At 41.0% G+C, this 12963-nt stretch overlaps 1 protein-coding gene across 1 annotated transcript; it reads left to right on the top strand.

The window, feature by feature from the left end:
- The first annotated feature begins 26 nt into the window (after window positions 1–26).
- Window positions 27–12948, top strand: ABHD10 (abhydrolase domain containing 10, depalmitoylase). The gene is made up of 5 exons (XM_087757165.1): window positions 27–149; window positions 3158–3341; window positions 4177–4288; window positions 5214–5351; window positions 6473–12948. Exons 1-5 carry the CDS (start codon window positions 65–67, stop codon window positions 6812–6814), a joined length of 861 nt encoding a protein of 286 aa, XP_087613291.1. The 5' UTR covers window positions 27–64; the 3' UTR covers window positions 6815–12948.
- The last annotated feature ends 15 nt before the right edge of the window (window positions 12949–12963 follow it).

Consider the following 12963-nt stretch of genomic DNA (forward strand, 5'->3'; position numbering starts at 1 on the left):
CCGGGCAGGCGGGAGGCCCCGCGGGCGGCGCCTGCGCAGTGGGGGCCGCCGGCCGTGCGCGGCCATGGCGCTGCGGGGCTTGGTGCGGGGCGGCGGCCGCCCATCGGCCCTGGTGCTGTCGCCGTTGAGGGCGGCCCTGGGGCTCCCGGGTAAGGGAAGGGCCCCGGGGCACCTCTGCGGGCGCTCCGGCGCTGCTCTTCCGCCGCCGGCCCGGGAGCCCGGGGAGCAGGGGGTGCCAGCCAGCCACTCAGAGGGGGGAGGACGCGGGTCGGTGGCGGGTGTGCAGGCCGCGCGTACCGGCCGCGGGGAGGTCTTTGCTGTCGGCAGAGCGCGGGGCGGGCCGCAGGAGGTGGCGCCCCTCCTCCCCTTCAGCGCCGTGTCTCCGTGGGGGCGGCCGGCGTGGGGGTGGGACGGGGAGGCGACACCCCGCTCCTGCCCGAGCCTGCGGGCGCCGTTGGGGGTGGGTGCGCAGGGGAGGCGGGTGCTGCCCACAGCAGCTGCTTGCCACCCGTGTTCAGCTGCTGTAAGCTTCCCCCCCCCCCCCTCCTCCTCCTCCTCCTCCTCTTCCTCCTCTTCCTCCTCCTCCTCCTCCCGGTGCTGCTTCCTGAGGCACTGGAAATGGGAGGCAGTGGGCCAGTTGGCTTGCTGGGTGTGTGGGGCTTCACCGGGCACCTGAACAGCTTTGCTGGCGTCCACTTCTGAGTGAGGTGATCCTCTGCCCAGACACATAGCGCCCCTTCTTGCTCTTCTAGACGCGGTGCGTGTCTGACTTGTTGAGTTTATTCACTGCCTTAAGTTTGACGGACGGCTGCTCTTGATGAGGTAACGAACCTCGCTCAGTGTAGACGTGAGTGAAGCTTACTTGCCACTAAGGGTGCACGTTTTGTATCTGCATAAAGACATGAATACAGTGGCCTTCTGTTGATTTGTTTTTTTTTCTTTCTGTGTGTTTAGAGTGATGGTGTGATCAGAATAGCTGGTTACTCGGTGTGCCATTAGGTGGTCTGAGACTGGGCTAAGCAGCAGTTCCTGCTGGTGGAACTGGTGGCCGCCTTACTCCTGTAGCATAGGCGATTGCATGAAAACAAAGCGCAGGCAATGTTGAGCCCGTTTTCTGCCAGAGCTGTGTTCATCCGCTGCCGCTGTTGGCAGCGGGTAGGTCACAGTGCGGGAGCATTCCCAAGGTCGTTTGGAGGATTGCTTTGGCTTTGACATATAGGGCTTGTCTCAATCACAGTTTCTGTTGGTCATAACACAGTTAAAACTGCAGTGTTTCTCATATGAAGAGAGTTCCGTAGCACTAGGCCAGGGACCTGTGGTCTTCCTGTAGTCCTGCTGTCCATAACTTGCTCTTATAAATGCCGAGTACCACCTTGCACCCTTTAGAAGTGCTTCCCTGCCCGAACCAGGGTCTTTCACAGAAATCACGAGAAGTTACTGGGTAGCTGCTCAGTTACTGATGTTTGTCTAAAGGGAAGTCTGAGAGTGTAACTCCAGGGAGCCTTGCTTTTGGATTGGCTGGGGCGGTTGCTTAGGGTTTTGCATTATTCAGGTTAGGATCGCTGCTGATGCACTTACAGTAACTTGTTAAATGCGGAATACTAGTCTGTGGAATAGCTTAGACAGCGGTTGTGTCTTGTAGCTGCAGTTTAAAGCCTGCCCTGTGTCAAAACAGTTTGAGGGCACCTCCAGAGTGCTGCAGGATGGAAAACCAGTGACTTCAGAGATGGTTATCAGGGCTTAAGGGGGAGAAAAATACTCTGATTCTTTTTCTGTCAAGTTTAGCACTTCTTGCTGTATCTGCTCTGTTACTGGCAGGTGAAGAAATAACTGGCTTACTGATAGACGTACACACAAACCAAAAGCTACAGCGTGGATGCATCTGAATAAACCTACCTTTACTGTGGGATTTATTCCCCTTTATAATAATTGATGCATCAGTAGGATAAAGAACTGTCCCATTGTTTCAGGAAGGATTTAATGGTTTTAATCTATAGTTCAAATGGTATAATTTCTGTTAGACTGTAGGAGAGCGCTGAACACTAGCTGCATCCTGCATCTTTTATGCATCCACATTTACTCATGCACATGCAAGTTTAAAATCAAACAAACAAGACCCCTTGAATGTAATCTCCCCAGTAGCGAGAAAACAGAACTCAAAGCTGTGGAACAGTTAAGTGGTGTGATATCGTCATGGCCTGTTTTTGCAGTATTTATCCAGTTATTGTACCACTAGGAAGCCCTGATGTATTATTTTGGGGTTGCATAGTTTTTGTACCCCGCTATTGATTTACAGTATTCAAGAACCGGTCTTCTAATCTAAGAATTAAGAGTATCAGAGTCTTAGAAGTCTCGACCGAGCTTTCAGTTTAACAGATGATTTTGCTGAGTGGGATAATAGAGTGGATTAAGTCTCTGTAACACCTCTCTACAAATCACTTACCCTCACCCACAGCAGAGGTACAATTGACTGCTAAACTTGCATTAAATACTGTAGCAGCTGTTGAGATTCAGCATAGTTGTTCGTTAGTTAGCATTTCCTTTGTTAATTTTTTTTTTCCTTGTTTGAAACCAGCTCAATTTTTTGATGGTTATTAATGTGAATAACAAAGTCCAACTTAGTGTTTGCTTTCCAAATGTGTCTGGTTTGTTGTCCTGAACTAAAAAAAAATGTCACCTCATGTACTTGTAAACTTACCATTGCACACAGTACTTTAGTCCCAAAATTATATTTTTGGAATTTAGTCTGGAAAAACAAAAAGAAAAAATAAAAAGTTAAACTAAGCCGATGAGAAATCTTATTTAATGTAAAATGAGTAAATATATTCAAGATGGTATAAAACACGAGTACAAATGAAGTATAGGAAATCTTACCATTTGGCTTCAGTCGGCCACTTCGCTAATTGCGGAGTGAACTCCTTACATGGTTGGCATTTAGTGATTTGAGAATGAATTCCAGCTTTCCCTACCAGGCTGATCAATACTATTTAGTTATTGAAGAGTATAGGAGATAGGTTTTTTTTTTTTCTTTTCTCTTGAGCTAAAGTATCTTATTTTCACATAACATGCCCGTATTTCCTGAATCCTAATTTTATAAAATATTAGTATGTCTGCAAAGGTTATCATGATGATTGTACTAAATAGCTCTTTTCATTAGTTTGCAGGCTGAAATCGTCAGTCAGCTTTCTTACTCGACCAGATCGACCAAATCTTGCTTATCATAAACTAAAAGGCAGGAATCCAGGGGTGGTTTTCCTTCCAGGCTTTAATTCAAATATGAATGGTCAGAAAGCAACTGCCCTTGAAGATTTCTGCAACTCTCTAGGTCATGCCTTCATCAGGTACATTCAGAGCATTGTTATTGAGAAAATGAAACAAGTGTTAGGGGTTGGGGGAAGGGGTTTTAATAAAAATATGTAAACCTTGGCATTTGGTTTGGAATGCATGCTGGGCTGTACACAAGCAAAGAAGTGTCTTTCTTCCATTTCAAATGTAGGCTTTCTGTCTGTAGAGAGACTGAGGTAAATCAGGAGAATGTAATCTGAAAGTAATTCAGAAAATTCTCTGATAAATTTCTGTAGTCTAGCCAATTCTGTGTGTTACATTAAGGCTATAGGCACAAAATTGAAAAAGAAAGAAAAGAAAACCTTAGAAATTTTAGTTTTAGGACCTGGAGTTCTAATTTCTGTGAATTGTCACTGTAAGTGTGCTTCGTAGCTGCCAAAGCTTATGAAGCTATCCAGTGCCTTCTGTGGGCTTAGAGGAACATGCACGTGCTTGGAGATCCTCTCCTTTGATAGACTAGGTTGCATGCTGCGTTTCCAAAGTCTTTGTAGTTGGGAATAGCATTTGAAAGAGAGTACATTTTAAAAATACCTTTAAAATTGAAATATGTTGTGTTTTGGCTGTAAGGGAAATTCTTTGTGTGGGAAATGTCGTGGTAAATATGGGTACTGTTATATCAAATGGTAAGAGAACACTGCATCACTTAATTGTACCTGTTGTATTTAAACCTCTTTTCATATGATTTTTGGTGCTAGTGATATGCAGGACCAAGTAAGAAAATATCCAATGCGATATCTTGTCCCCTGCTTAATTTGATTAAACGGTGCTGTTTAGTTAGCTTCTGTGTTGCGGTAGACAGTACTATGCGTTTGACTTTGGTTACTTTTTCAGATTTGATTATACAGGATGTGGAAGTTCAGATGGTAACTTTGAGGAGTGTACAATTGGGAAGTGGAGAAAAGATGTTCTGTCTGTACTGGATGAACTTACAGATGGACCGCAGGTTATATTTTATTCTTAAATATAGAATGCTTTTTGTCCTCAAGGTAGAACGTTAATCAAAAATACGCCATAATGGCTCTGGTCAACAGTAGCTTCTATTTAACAGCTTACACCTGCACACTGTCAAGCTGAATCATTTGAGAGGTCATATTTGTAGGACCTCTTTTGCAAGCAGGTAGATCACAAAATCATGGAAACATGGTTTGGCAGGACTTCCTGGAGGTTGTTTATTAGAGCCTCCTGCTCAGAGCAGGGCTGTGGTCCCGGGGAGTCTGAGAAAGCCTCATGGTGGAGGTCCCACCTGACAGGGAACAGGGAGCTGTTCCAGTGTGGCGCAGCCCTCTACATGAAAAAGCGTGTCACTGTCCCAGTGCTGATGCATTAATTAAAGGATTTGCGGGAATGTTACAATTTAATATATTCTATACGATAAAATAGCTTAAAAAAAATCAGCAGAAGCAGTGTTTGACTTTTTCAGTTACTTTAGAAATGACTGTGAGAAACATTAAATCTCCTGCAACCTGGAAATACCTAGTATAGTGTTGAAAACAATTTTGTATTATGAAGTGTTTTTGTTGACCTCTTTTGCTGCACTGAGCCTTTACCATGTGCATTTATTTTAAGAAGGAAACATAAAGTATGCATGTGATACTGAATTATTTCAACTCTCATTTTGTTTACAGTGTTTCAGTCTCAGACAGCAATAACCAGCCATGCCAAACAAAAAGAATAATAAAATACCAGATCCTGTGGTGCTTACTCAGGCAAAATTTCCACTGGAGGTGACAGCAGTTCTGCCTGGGTAAGGACAGCAGGATTATGCCCAAGGTTGAAGTAGTTAAACAAAATGAAAACTGATGCTTTGTAAAAGAAAAAGAAAGTTAGCTGTTTCCTGTAGAATAATCTCTTATTTTCTCTCTTTTAAGATTCTGGTGGGCTCCAGCTTGGGTGGATGGCTGATGCTTCATGCTGCAATAGCACGCCCAGATAAAGTAGCTGCTCTAGTTGGAGTAGCTGTAGCAGCAGACCATCTTGTAACAACTTTTAAGAAGCTTTCCATTGAGGTAAATGCTGATGGCTGGCTTTTGTGCAATCTAAAAAAAAAAAAAAAATCTATCAAGTATTTAAGACATTCTCTTGTTCAAACTGTACTTTTCCTTTTCCTGCAAGTTTTCCAGTAATTTTTCTGTGTTTGTGGTGAAGGTAAGCTGAAAATTTACATTAATCTAAAAGTCTGCAACATACTGTGCTTCTAGTATGAAGCTAGTATGAACGCTGCCCAGAATGTGTTGATATTATTACTGTGGCATATAGGACATGAAGTCGGATGCCTGCAGTTCAGCAGTCCATTAGATTTCAGTGTTGAATATCTTACATTTGCATTCAAATTGGATCATTGGGCTTTCAAGGATGGAGAAGTAGCTGCTAAAGCAATTGAGATGACATTGGACGAGATGAAACTGACACAGGTTGTCTGTGTAGAAGGGGGGTTCTTCAGATTACTGTGTTTGTGAAGACTACAAGATTTAGGTGGGGGGAAGTCTCTTTCTGATGATAATGATGATAATAAATTTCTGATGATAATGTCCAGTCTTCAGGAAAGAAAATCAGGTGTTATAACGTGACAAATAAGCATGACGCTAAATAGCTCATACTTCAGAATAATTAAAATATTTTCCTGAATTCTTTTTTTTTTGTTAGATACTGTGTAGTGTCAGTATTGCTACTTAAGACTAAGGTAAGATTCTGGAAATACAGTTTTTAGACACAGCTATTGTGGCAAAGACCGAAAAGAATGATCACTGGAAAATTCCTTTTTCCTAGGATTCTCCTTGTTTGAGGTTCAGGGAACTGATTGAAGCCAGAGAGGCTTACTGTTTATTGTGGCTGTACATCTTTTTCTTTCTGATAGATTCTGGCTGAGAAACTTAATTTCATTGGTGAATCCGAACTAGATTAATTTGCAGGAGAGACGTGCAGAGTAGCTTCTGTGACATGGTAGGGCTTTTGTCTTCTCAGATGCTGGAAGGCAAACAGGAATATACCTTCTCTGCTAATAAAAATGGACAAAGTGAAATTTTATGCCTGGGGAAGTTTTACTGCATTTAGAACAGAAATAGGTTGAGGCACTCTAAAGAACTCGTAACATCTGTCTTGTCTATTCTTTGCTCTCTTTTTTTTATAGGCACAAAAAGAAATAGAAGAAAAAGGTATATGGAAGTTTCCAACAAAGTATAATGAGGAAGGGTATTACTCCGTGACGTATGACTTTATCAGAGAAGCAGAAAATCACTGTGTGCTAAATAGTCCTATTCCTGTAACATGTCCCATACGACTCATTCACGGCATGAAGGATGGTGATGTCCCTTGGCAGATCTCTATGCAAGTTGCTGATCGTGTTTTGAGCAAAGATGTGGATGTTATCCTCCGCAAAATTGGCCAACATCGGATGAGTGAGAAGGAGGATACAAAACTTCTTGTGAATACCGTTGATGATTTAATTGACAAGCTGGCAACACTAGCATAAGCTGCAGAGTAGCATACGTGCATGAACTATACACCTGACTCTTTTCCATGAGTAGCAGAAACCCTGTTCTTAACGAGATGATGCCAGGCCTGTGACTATCGTAGTAGGAACTGAGCTTTATCTGCTGTTTCTTTACCTCTGTTTTGTAAATACAGGTGTTTTGTTAATGCTGCATTTGCACAGACAGTCCAAAATGTGAAGGAGTGCTGGTGTTGTGTTCAGAACCTCTCCTTCACCACTTAAACCTTTTTTCGCAAGCTTCCTACACTTTTGTACTGAAATGTTGATTCATTTTTATTACTATTGGCCTGTACAGTAAAACTTTATTTTCCCATGTCTTTGATACCTTTTTGGTATTGTCCTTTTGCTGTAGCATTCTTGTATCTTATGTCTGAAACCATCTGTGCACGGCAAAATAGAACTTCATTATTTACTAGAATTATTGTTATTAGAAATAGTGAATAACATGAAGCATAATAAGACTTCAGATAAATTATTATTGTTCTTTAAGTACTGTTAAAATTCAGAAGTGGAAGGCACACCCTGATGGTGTGCTTGGGGTACTACATAAGGAAGAAGTTAACTTCTAAGAACCAAGTGCAGATGGAGCTCTCTTGTCTATGCTTATCAGTAGGGTTTATGTCCTCTTCTCCAGGCCGTCTTTTTGTAATAGTTAATTTGTGGGTCTACTGTTGAGGGAAAAATACGTAATCTTGGTGTAAACTGAAACTGGATCAATACAGTGACTCTTTTACAGTAGCCTCTTTAAAGTGGGGAGTACAGGACCATAGGGCATCACTGCCTTTTGTAATATGACTTGAGAACTGTAGATTATTAGGAAGAGCGTCTTCCGGAGTTAGGAATTTGAGGTACACTATTGCAAGCCTGAAAACTTTTAACTGAAATTTGATAGTTGGATAATTCTTGTAATGCAAATCCCTGGAATTCAATAGTAAATGGATTTAATTCGAAATGTGACTATTACCTGTTTTTTGTCCAAAAATATGGTGCCATTCATACATGAGAGAGAGAGGGGAACTTATTTAGGTGAGAGGCTGGAATTAGTTCAGGCTAGCCTTAATATGATACGTCAGTCAAAAGTATATAGTTTTTTCTGGCTTTACTATTTTAAGTGTAAATGGCATCACTATTGCTACCTTAAAAGACTAAAGCTCCTGGGGGTAAGGTATTTCTAGAAGGTTCGTTGTTTTCAGTGTTAGCATTGTCAGTAGAAGTACATTGTCAGTAGAAGTACGTTGTATGGAGCTTTGCTGAGGTAGTGGGTTTTAATTTAAAAAAAACCAAACAAACAAACAAAAACCCACCAACTGAAATAAAAACCCCAAACCAACAACAAAACAAAAAAACCCTAAATTTCAGATGAGTTCCTGTGAACTACAGTTTTATTTAGGCCTCAATACTGCAAAGCCCAAGAAGCTGTGATGTAAAAAATTTGAATTGTGGTGTGAGAGTAAAAAAAGATGGCTGTGGTTTAGATGCACACCTTCTAATTCAAGTGTACTGATTCCCTAATTCAGTCAATCTAGCTCAGGATACTTGTTTGAGGAATTATAACATTCAATGAAAACTTGTTCCCAAGTATTTCTCTTTCTGAAGGAAGCAGACTTTTTCCTGTCGGTATGAATATGCAGTTCACTACTTTCTTAAGGTTTAAAAAACCTCTTGAATATGTATTTTACTTTTGAGAAAAATTAGTTCAGATAACTTACGCAAGTTGCTCAACCACTTCCATTCCTGAAGGTTGAGCTGTGTTCATATTTATGTACTGTTAAACAGTTGTCCTCTTTATATGTATTCATGTGACTTGCATCTAATAAAACCTGAAAAATAGATTTTGTGAGTTTTAACGACACAGTCAAATCAAAATTAGGTTACTTCAAAACTTTCTGCTCTTAGCCTACCTATGACAATTTTTTTTAATCCACTTTTGACTCATTTCTTAGATTGCTTTGTCTCTTAATGGAAAAAAAAGTTGGAAAAAAGTAATTAACTGTAGGACTTCAGACAGGGAAAAGTCTATATGTCTGCTTAAACTGTAGCTGTGTATTTCTCTTGAAAGAATTGCATTGTATTCATTCAAAGCTTCACCTTAGCTTTTATTAAATAATTGGTATTTCATGGGCAAGGTCTTTTTGTTACAATGCCTTAGAGCAAGGTAGCTGAAAACAAATGTGAAGGGGAGCAGTTGTGTGAGTAGTTTTGAGGTTAGTTGGTTTGGTTGTCTGGTGGTGTTCTTTTATTGTTTTTTTTCCCCCATTATTCTGCTGTAATAACATTAGGTGGGAGAAGGCAGCAGAACAGGGTGGACACAATTCTTGAGGATACAAAACCACAGCATCGGATGCTCAAACCACAGCATTACTGAAACTTAATCCTAGGGAGGTGTTCTGTGTTTTTTTGTGTGCCACTTGTAGTTCTCTGTTTTCCTTCTCTGCTTGCTAAATGGAGATTAGTGGTAGCGTTTACATTACAGGTACACCCAAAATTTGCTACATAAAGCATAAATGCAAAGGCAGAGATGGTACTCAGAGATACATAGATGATACATAGAGACAGTATTCCAGATAGTATTTTGAAATTCAATGAATGCTAGTGCCCTTCTCTCTGTGTTCACTTACCATTTTGTAAATTCAGTCTATATTCCTTAAATATGAAGAGGTGGCTCTGAGGTAGACCTTATGCAGAGAGACTTTTTGCTCTAACTTTCCTCTAACTAAAGCCATGTAGTTCCATTGGTATTTCTCTTTGGAAGCATAGCATTTTCCTTGTGTTCTGCCCTGTCAACTTGGCAGGTTCAAACACCTGAAAGAAGGGAAGGATGATAACCAGGGAGATTTACATCCTACCCATGACTAGGTCATGACCTATCAGAAAGTTTTGACAATCTTGAATAACGTAATGGTGACATATTATGATGTCATTCCGATTCGGTGCTATGTTTTGTCCCCTGAGTTAATGCCTGTGTCATCTCTTTCATCTTTGCCAGTAGATGCCTAGATGGTGAATTATTTTCAATATTAACCATGTTTAAAAAAAAGTATTTCTTTCCTCTGTAGAAATACTGTATTAAATTAAGGTATTGAACATTTGGAAAGCTCTACACGGTGCAAATTTTTAAAATCCTTTGTAATGAATTCGTATGTTCTGTTTTTTTCTTCTTTTACGGACTTCTAATGTGCTGCCAAATACAAAGTATGTTTTGTGATTATATACTATATAATCGCTATAGTATATATACACACACTATAGTGATTATATACTATTCTATATATATTATACATATATGTATAACATACATTTCCTCAACAATAAGCTTGATTTGCACGGAATGTTCAGTGTCTTAGGCTTTCAGATTTACCTACTCTGTCTTGTGTTGCCTGAGTGGGTTGGTTTTCTCTGAATACCTTAATCTACACTGAATTATTTTTGGTAGCCCTCAGCTTAAGTTGTTAGCAGTCTTACTGTCTTTCACTCTTGGCAGGTCTGAAAATGACTTCTGGGCTCGCCGGTCACTGAGTGTAGTATGGAGATGTTGGGGCTGACACTGCTGTCACGGTACAAGGGAGCTCTAGACACTAACCGAGCAACTCAGCTGCTTGTGTTGTTGATTTTGATCAAACAATACAAGTTGAATAAGCACCTCGAGGTTTTTGTCTTACGTGTAATGCTTAAACTACGTAACATCAACTCCTGCTGAGGAGTTAGCTGTAGTCATTCAAGTGCAAGGAGTAAATAACAAGCTTTTCTAGCGAGGCAGGAAGCTTGATTAGCATGTAATACCGAAGAAGCAGGTAATAGTTTTCATTAAAAAGACACAAAAGCATTACCAGCTGCCCTCAACTCTCCCTAGTCCTTACCAATATTTTCGTTTCAGATATGTCAGAAAATCAAACTACTTGAGACTTAACTTGTGAAACAAACTATTCTGCCTCCTAGAAGGGAAGAAAATGGTGAGGCGTGCTTTCCTGTGTTTGGGATTAAACTCTGCAATAGACCAAAGCTTATTCAACTTGTTTCCTAATAAACAAGTGCTCTTATTCAGTGTATATTGAGCTGTACTAATGCAGTTTTATATACACGTATTTTTATCTTCTCAAGTATTCTACTTGCTCTGTCTCTTCTGTTGTTTGGCTTTGTATTACACACTTCAGCTGTTGTTTTTTTGGTTTGGGGGGGGGGGTTGAGTTAAATGGTATTAAGTGTTTCATGTAGTTTCAGTTTAGCTAACTTATTCTCTCTTGCATCAACACTAAGTGCAAACAAAGCAGTGTTCACAAAAAAACCTAGCTGGATAGGCCTTAGAAGAACTGCCTCCTGCGGTTTCATTTTTATGTTAATTTTGGCTACCTGCTCTCTTGGACACTCTGTTATTCAATGGGGCTAAGAGATTTATGGTACCATACTTTTCATATCAAATTAAAACGTGCTTAGAGAGAAACTTTCAACCAGCTGTGTGTCTGCAGCTGCTCAAATGTTTTCAATGCTCTAGTTGTACTGCAATACAGAGTTACAACATTTTCTGAACGGGTGCCTTGGTCAGTCACTGAATTAGGTCTGTGCTTGTCGTTTCTCCTTGGCCCCTGTCCCTTCCTCTGGGGGGGAGAGGGGAAAAAACAAGTCAGAGGGAAAATAGTGTCCTGGGGAATAATGAGATTTGAACGTCCTTGTTTTTTAAGTTACTCAGTTGTGCTGTTATACAGAGGCCTACCTTACACTTTCAGATTTATCTTTTTTTAACAACTGCTAAAAAATTATGTTAAAGGCATCTGTGGAAATAGAGGAGGGTTATGTGTTTCACCTGTCTCCAAGATCAGCGATCTCTGCTTTGAGCTGATGTACAAATTCAGTTAGATGTGTGAGAATGTAGAATTTCACTAAAGCTTGGTGAAAATTCAACAACTGTGTAAGGAGGGCATACAGAAATACCAAAAATCAGTGCGTGCTCTCGCTCTTCTGCCCTCGCTCTCAAGCCCAGCAGGGACAGGAGAGGCAGAGGGAACTCAGCTATTCTGTTTGATAGCAGGCAGCTTGCTACATACGTGGTTTGGATGCCACTGTGTGTTGCTGTTCTCCTGGCAGGTGTTTTCTAGGGGAAGAGATTACTCTAACGGCTGGGAAGAAGAGACAGAGATGAAGGACAAAAATAACACTGCTCACAGATTTACTGCTTGTAGGTCAGTTTTTATAGCTCAGATTTACTTTGCGACTGTAGGACCTCATCTCTCTTCAATACGTGTTTGCCTAGAACAGAAGAATGTTAGTTACAGCCTTGGCGATGTTACACATAAGTCTAAATTACAGGACCTATTGCAGTCTAGTTGCAGGCTTGACCTTGTATTTCTCTTTCAAGTCCCGCATATGTATGTTATATGGTCCAATGCTTCTATGCCATTAAAGAGAAATGGGTGTCCTCCATGTGATGCAGTAATTGTAGCTTGTGATCTGCTCACGGCTGAGGAATAGACATGTTCTCAGCCTGCTACAGTGTCTTGATTTATGTCTGGCAACGAGCTTCGACTAGCTCTGCATTTATATTTGGAACGAAAAGTGAATGACAGCTGCTAAAACTTCCAGTCGCTTGGTTCTGAAACTACAATACCAATTTAAAATGTTTTTAGGCTAGCATGTGAAAGGTTGTGTTCTTTTGGGGCCCCCTGACCTGCACCATGTTGTCCGCTTGCCTCCCACGTGGCAACATGAGAAGGTCACTGCTGCCTGTCGGTGGAAGCAGGTGCTCCTGTCTGCGGCAAAGGTATGCTGAACGGTAGCACGCTTCAAAGGTTGGAGTGATGTAAATGGCCTGCCCAGACTTTGGTCCTAGAAAAGCAGTCCCTGAAGGACACAGGCTGTCTGGGATCAGGTCTGGGCCTTATGAGAATCCTCTCCTTTCCTTCTGTATTGAATATGGTTTGCTGGCAGAAAGTGTGCCAGAGTGTGCTAGTCCTTAGGACAGTAACTCTTGAAAAAGTCCCTGACAGCAAAGCTAAATCCCTAATCATAAGAAGCAGCATTTATTTAGTTGGGGATTTGATCTTGTTTGTTTGCTTGTTTGTAAATCTTGCTGTCTGTTTTGACCTATGTTTCAGTGAAATAAAGATGTTCCTTCTTTTCTGTTCTTCTGGTAAATG

The sequence above is a fragment of the Nipponia nippon genome, unplaced genomic scaffold (assembly GCF_047370975.1).
Source record: "Nipponia nippon isolate SJK-2023a ecotype South Korea unplaced genomic scaffold, ASM4737097v1 scaffold_2, whole genome shotgun sequence".
NCBI classification, from domain to species: Eukaryota; Metazoa; Chordata; class Aves; order Pelecaniformes; family Threskiornithidae; genus Nipponia; species Nipponia nippon.

What these genes read in the sequence shown, in the direction of transcription:
- ABHD10 (XM_087757165.1), top strand. Translation starts at nt 65, where the DNA reads ATGGCGCTGCGGGGCTTGGTGCGGGGCGGCGGCCGCCCATCGGCCCTG. An exon ending in GGCGGCCCTGGGGCTCCCGG is followed by an intron (nt 150 to 3,157) that starts GTAAGGGAAGGG and finishes TCTTTTCATTAG; the next exon opens with TTTGCAGGCTGAAATCGTCA. An exon ending in CTAGGTCATGCCTTCATCAG is followed by an intron (nt 3,342 to 4,176) that starts GTACATTCAGAG and finishes TTACTTTTTCAG; the next exon opens with ATTTGATTATACAGGATGTG.